We start from the raw sequence: 6,990 nt of genomic DNA on the forward strand, positions 1-6,990 counted from the left end.
AACAGAAAAATAAAAATCAACGAAAATAAATGTCATGAAAGCTTTAACTCGACCAGGGTTCACCAACGATCCCTCTTCATCTCTTCCTTCTCCCACAGACAGACAGACAGACAGATACAGACAGACAGATACAGACAGACAGACAGACAGGACGGCGATGAGCGCGCCGTGCGGCAGGAAGGCGCTGATGCTGCTGAGCAGCGTGTTTGCGGTCAGCGGCCTGGCGCTCCTGGGCGTGGCCGTCAGCACAGACTACTGGCTGTACCTGGAGGAGGGCGTGGTGCTGCCCCTGAACCAGAGCACCCATGTCAAGACCTCCCTGCACTGCGGCCTCTGGAGGGTCTGCTTCCTGCTTGGTTAGTACACACACTGTGCGTGCGTGCGTGCGTGCGTGCGTGCGTGCGTGCGTGCGTGCGTGCGTGCGTGCGTGCGTGCGTGCGTGCGTGCGTGCGTGCGTGCGTGCGTGCAAAGTTAATAGGCTTATGTAGGACGGGGGTGTCTGTTCAAAATTGTATATGAAATAAATACACATTGAATCAAGCAATAGTACAACAAAACTGGGTGAACGCAAAAGTCAGAGACGTTGTTAAAATGATCCCAGAATTGTTTTAAAAGTGAAAATAAGTCTCTGCTCTCATCATCAAATCATGTCTCCTGTGGTTGTCCAGGGGAGGAGTCGGGACACTGTTTCACCATTGAGTACATGATGCCCATGAACGTTCAGCTGACCACAGAGTCCACCGTCAACATGCTCAGTGAGTACATCTCTAATGACCACAGAGTCCACCGTCAACATGCTCAGTGAGTACATCTCTAATGACCACAGAGTCCACCATCAACATGCTCAGTGAGTACATCTCTAATGACCACAGAGTCCACCGTCAACATGCTCAGTGAGTACATCTCTAATGACCACAGAGTCCACCGTCAACATGCTCAGTGAGTACATCTCTAATGACCACAGAGTCCACCGTCAACATGCTCAGTGAGTACATCTCTAATGACCACAGAGTCCACCGTCAACATGCTCAGTGAGTACATCTCTAATGACCACAGAGTCCACCGTCAACATGCTCAGTGAGTAATGACCACAGAGTCCACTGTCAACATGCTCAGTGAGTACATCTCTAATGACCACAGAGTCCACCGTCAACATGCTCAGTGAGTACATCTCTAATGACCACAGAGTCCACCGTCAACATGCTCAGTGAGTACATCTCTAATGACCACAGAGTCCACCGTCAACATGCTCAGTGAGTACATCTCTAATGACCACAGAGTCCACCGTCAACATGCTCAGTGAGTACATCTCTAATGACCACAGAGTCCACCGTCAACATGCTCAGTGAGTACATCTCTAATGACCACAGAGTCCACCGTCAACATGCTCAGTGAGTACATCTCTAATGACCACAGAGTCCACCGTCAACATGCTCAGTGAGTACATCTCTAATGACCACAGAGTCCACCGTCAACATGCTCAGTGAGTACATCTCTAATGACCACAGAGTCCACTGTCAACATGCTCAGTGAGTACATCTCTAATGACCACAGAGTCCACTGTCAACATGCTCAGTGAGTACATCTCTAATGACCACAGAGTCCACCGTCAACATGCTCAGTGAGTACATCTCTAATGACCACAGAGTCCACTGTCAACATGCTCAGTGAGTACATCTCTAATGACCACAGAGTCCACCGTCAACATGCTCAGTGAGTACATCTCTAATGACCACAGAGTCCACCGTCAACATGCTCAGTGAGTACATCTCTAATGACCACAGAGTCCACCGTCAACATGCTCAGTGAGTACATCTCTAATGACCACAGAGTCCACCGTCAACATGCTCAGTGAGTACATCTCTAATGACCACAGAGTCCACCGTCAACATGCTCAGTGAGTACATCTCTAATGACCACAGAGTACACCGTCAACATGCTCAGTGAGTACATCTCTAATGACCACAGAGTCCACCGTCAACATGCTCAGTGAGTACATCTCTAATGACCACAGAGTCCACTGTCAACATGCTCAGTGAGTACATCTCTAATGACCACAGAGTACACCGTCAACATGCTCAGTGAGTACATCTCTAATGACCACAGAGTCCACTGTCAACATGCTCAGTGAGTACATCTCTAATGACCACAGAGTCCACCGTCAACATGCTCAGTGAGTACATCTCTAATGACCACAGAGTCCACTGTCAACATGCTCAGTGAGTACATCTCTAATGACCACAGAGTACACCTCAGTAAGTGCACATCTCTAACCCACCGTGCCTCCATGAGGCTGTTTCTACAATGTAGGCATTTATAGCAGATGCTCTTAATCCAGAGCAATTTACAGTAACTTCAGTAAGCAAGGTAAACACAAGCTAATCAGAACCAGTCACCTGGGATATATATAGAGGTAAACCAAGAACCTATCATCAGTCTAAAGTCTAAAGTCTAAGTATCTGTACATGTCTGTATTGTCTATTGTGCACTGTCTATTTGTGTAACGGCACTGTACTGTATGTAATGTTTTTTACCTGTGTACGGGACCCCCTCTAAAATGAGATGCTACATCTCAAGGGGCTATCCTTTCAATACAATTCTGACCAAATAAACATCATGTGAAAAATATGTTATCTTTACATTGAAACTATATACAAAGCCAGGGTTACAATGACCTGGCATCATGTCTACATATAACATGCTATTTAAAATGACATTTTAACCACTGCATAAGCCTATAAGATCATCAAGGCTATAGGGTAAGTGCTTATGTGGTGAGTACCTGTATATGCCCTAGTAAGTGATTATGGCTCCCTCTTCTCAGTGACCTTTTGTGGATAAATGTTGTTCTGAGCTTCTTCTCGTTCTCCTCTTGCAGTCTCCTCCTAGGGAGTCATTTTTACCACAGCTCTGTCAAGCTCAATTCACTTTTTATTTTTTAAAGAGTCAATAATCAAGAGACTTTCTCCCCCTGTGCCGGTGCGTTCACTTCAAGGTCCTGGTCCGATTCGTCGCATTTGCGACACGTTGTAAGCTTTGTACATCGGCTGTTTTCGAACAGCCCAAAGATTTAACCCATTTTGGGCGGGAACCCCTTTTGGTGTTAGCATTATGTTATGCTTTAGCTATTGAAAAATAGCAGATCTACAAGCTTGTAGCGCGCCACTCGGTGGCGCGCTACGAGTTTGTAGGTCTGCTATTTTTGAAAAATCGAAGAACCACTGACAGGAACATAGCTTTTTCAGAAAACTGTTAATAGGGCTTAAGTGTTTCAACTGTTCCTCATTTTGCTGGGGGCCCCGGGAGGCCGGGACCCCACTTTGAGAACCAGTGGTGTTAACATTCCATCTTCCTCCCCTCATCGTTGTTTCTTGTGTCTTTCTCGCTATATGCGCTCCATCCTCCTCACTGGTTCTGCAGAGATGATCCGCTCAGCGACTCCATTCCCGTTGGTCAGCCTGCTCTTCATGTTCATTGGCTTTGTGCTCAACAACATCGGACACGTCCGTCCACACCGCACCATCCTGGCCTTCGTCTCCGGAATCTTCTTCATTCTGTCAGGTAAACAATTTACAATTACAATTTACAACATAGGCATTTAGCAGAAGCTCTTAATCCAGAGCGACTTACAGTAAGCAAGAACAATAGTAATACATCAAATACATATACATAGTCATCAAGAATCATAAGCAAGCCAAGAACCTCAGTGAATCTATGAGTATACACTCTAGAGTGCTATGTCTACATAAAATGCTAAATTACATAAGTTGAGCCTTTGCGTAAACAAATCTTCATACTGTCAGGTAAACAAATCTTGTTTTCAGGTAATCAACTTGGCTCATAAATTCATCATTTTGACACGGGACACTTTTGTGTCAAGTATTAATTTGCCTATAAAGGTTAGGTGGTGGAAAAACGTATCGCTTGCTGCCTCTTTAATGTTTGATGGTTTTGACAATAATCAGTCTTATTGTGTATACCGTGCGTGCGTGCGTGCGTCCGTGCGTGCGTGCGTGCGTGCGTGCGTGCGTGCGTGCGTGCGTGCGTGCGTGCGTGCGTGCGTGCGTGCGTGCATCAGGCTTGTCTCTGGTGGTGGGGCTGGTGCTGTACATCTCCAGCATCAATGATGAGATGCTCAACAGGACGAGGAGCAGCGAGCTCTACTTCAGCTACAAGTACGGCTGGTCCTTCGCCTTCGCTGCATCCTCCTTCCTGCTCACCGAGGTGAACCACTAAAGCCTGTGTTACACTATAGTTACTCACCGAGGTGAACCACTAAAGCCTGTGTTAAGGCTCATTCATAGTCTGGATTTTCAGTGGTGAGGTGACCACCGAACTACAACATGACGTCACAAGCCGCGGTGAAGAGCAAACCACCGCCACCGCCCCAGCCCTTCTCTCTGTTTTTACTCACCACCACTCAACGTTATTTCAGCTCAGGTGGTCAGCTCACCACAGGAGCGGTGGTCACCTCACCACCGAAAACCCAGACTATGAATAGGCCTTTACACAATAGTTACTCACCGAGGTGAACCACTAAAGCCTGTGTTACACTATAGTTGCTCACCGAGGTGAACCACTAAAGCCTGTGTTACACTATAGTTACTCACCGAGGTGAACCACTAAACCTGCTAATGGGCCTGCTGTAGACAGCTTTGTCTCTGCCCAGGTGCGGAATGGTGTCACTGATGGGCTCGTTAAAAGTCTATTCAACTACTAGTTGAGTTGTTGTGGATTACTCTCTCACACTCTGATACAGCAGGACATGGAGAGGTTAACCATAGTTGTTACAGCTCAGTAGAGTTTAATTTCCCTTACCAAGTGAGGAATATAGTCTACTTACACACGATAGTCAAAGCAAAGAGATGCAAAGTGTCAGATTTCATGATGGCTGATGTCATTTTTGCCATTTTGGATATTTTTGATAAAATAATAGTTTTGTTTTTTTAACTATTTTCGAGTGGTTTAATGAGTATATTTTCCACCTCTCATACCAAACGTCTTGTAGCCTACAACTGTAATACAAATAAAGTCAATTTATGTCAATAAACAGAAAACAAAGCCAAGTGACAACTGTGTAAGTCAACGCACGTGAGCTGCAACTGGCTGCGGCCCTCATCAAGTCACCTTTCGCGCAATGTGGCCCTTGCCCCAAAATGAGTTTGACACCCCTGCACTAAAGCCTGTGTTACACTATAGTTGTGTGCCAGTATCGACGTATCGTGCTAAAAAAATGGCAGAATCTACAAGCTCACAACACGTCATGAAAGTGGCACGTTGTGAGCTTGTGTTATCTGCTACTTACAGGCAACACCAGTGTGCAATTAACTGAGGCTCACTATGTGCAAATGTATGAAACAGCTGAGATACCAGTAGTCAATGCTGTTGTGTCTTAAGCACTCAAGCCACATAGCAAACATCTACAAGCTCACAATTTGCCGCGATGTAATGCGGTGTGTGCAGTAAATGGTTTGACATTTTTAAACCAAAATAAGGGACACCAGGGTTAAAGTCAATGAAAGGACTGTCAATGAAAAATATTTCTGTTGATTGTTATAGCATAAATGACCCTTGCTTAGCCAGCGCTTATATTTCAGTTGCATTGGTTGTGCATTATGATGCCAGAAGTTGCCTGCTGCCATATTTGACTGAATTTATCTTAGCAACAAATTCTTGCAACTGTGCTGTTACAATCGTCGTTACAATTTTCATGTTGGTAGTATAAATGATACTTCTAATCCTGACCTATAAAGCTACATGTACAGTAGCTGTGTTTTTATTGACCTACATTATCGTCTCTGCCGGTGGAAACCGTCCAAAACCTTTCAGGATTTCAAATTCAAAAATAGCAAAAGAAGCAGACCTGCAAGCTCAAAACGTGCCGCTTCGCCGTGTAACTTAGAGCGTGTGGATCTGCTACTTTTGATGCTTTTGTGTGACACTGTAGCATGATCAAGTAGGGTGATAATTTACATACAAAAAAAAGGATATGGAGATAACAGTTTTCTTCCCGACAGCAACAAGCATATGCACCTGCTAATGCCATTGTTGTCACCCTGTCTTTGGTCGTACCAGAGTGCAGGCGTCATGTCCGTCTACCTGTTCACGAATCGCTACACGGCGGAGGAGATGTACCGGCCTCGCCACCGCCTCCACCACCACTCCTCCTTCTACCGGCCGCGGCTCAGCACCTGCTCCGACCACTCGGGTCAGTTCCTGCACCCGGAGGCGTGGTCTCGCGGACGCAGCCCCTCGGACATCTCCAGCGAGGCGTCGTCGCTCCACATGAGCGTCAGCTACCCGGCTCTGCTCAAGTGTCCCGACTACGACCACGAGGTGTCCTCCTCGCCCTGCTGAGGGCCACGAGGAGGCTCCAACCCAGCTGGGCTCCCTATTGACAAATCCACTGAGGGCCGCTGCTGTGGTGGAGGCGCCATTTAACCCAGGGCTCCCTATATAGACGAATCCACTGAGGGGTGTAGCAGAGGCTCCAACCCAGGGCTCCCTATCAAACCAGTGGGTCACGGACCAATTTGTATGGGCCACGACTCGAGTAAAGATCCCATTTGATTTTCCTTTCCTACGTTGGGCACTGGCCTACTTGGAACGATGCAAGTTGGAAATGCATGGCCCACCCAGTTATTATGTCTGTGTCCCTTTTATGCCCGCATATGGAGTTCTTTGTCAGGCATGCCCAAATATGGAGTCTATGCAGATGTCAGAACATCATTGTGATGTCAGAACAGGACATCTCCATATTTGGAGATATTGGGGTGATCAGGTGTGATCTATATTGGCTAATTTGGGCCATGTCCAGAGCCTGGGCAGTGGGCATGGGCCCTGTCCAGAGGCCTTTTGCGGCGGATCTGGACAACCGTGGGTCCGACGGACTCGACACCGGGCACTGCACTCCCCGTGGTGGTGTGGGACGCGTGTGTCGAATTTGAAGTCGGTGGGGCGAACGGTTCTCGAATTATACGTGGATTACAC

The 6,990-nt window shown here is 46.9% G+C and overlaps 1 protein-coding gene across 1 annotated transcript; it reads left to right on the forward strand.

The window, feature by feature from the left end:
* Nucleotides 1-157: 157 nt before the first annotated feature.
* On the forward strand, nucleotides 158-6,357 carry cacng5b (calcium channel, voltage-dependent, gamma subunit 5b; the record flags this gene model as incomplete). The annotated part of the gene is made up of 5 exons (XM_079521086.1): nucleotides 158-356; nucleotides 669-755; nucleotides 3,421-3,561; nucleotides 4,079-4,224; nucleotides 6,076-6,357. The coding sequence occupies 5 exons, from the start codon at nucleotides 158-160 to the stop codon at nucleotides 6,355-6,357; spliced, it is 855 nt and encodes a 284-aa protein (XP_079377212.1).
* Nucleotides 6,358-6,990: the final 633 nt, after the last annotated feature.

Source organism: Electrona antarctica, assembly GCF_951216825.1.
Source record: "Electrona antarctica genome assembly, chromosome: 14".
In the NCBI taxonomy this organism is placed as follows: Eukaryota; Metazoa; Chordata; class Actinopteri; order Myctophiformes; family Myctophidae; genus Electrona; species Electrona antarctica.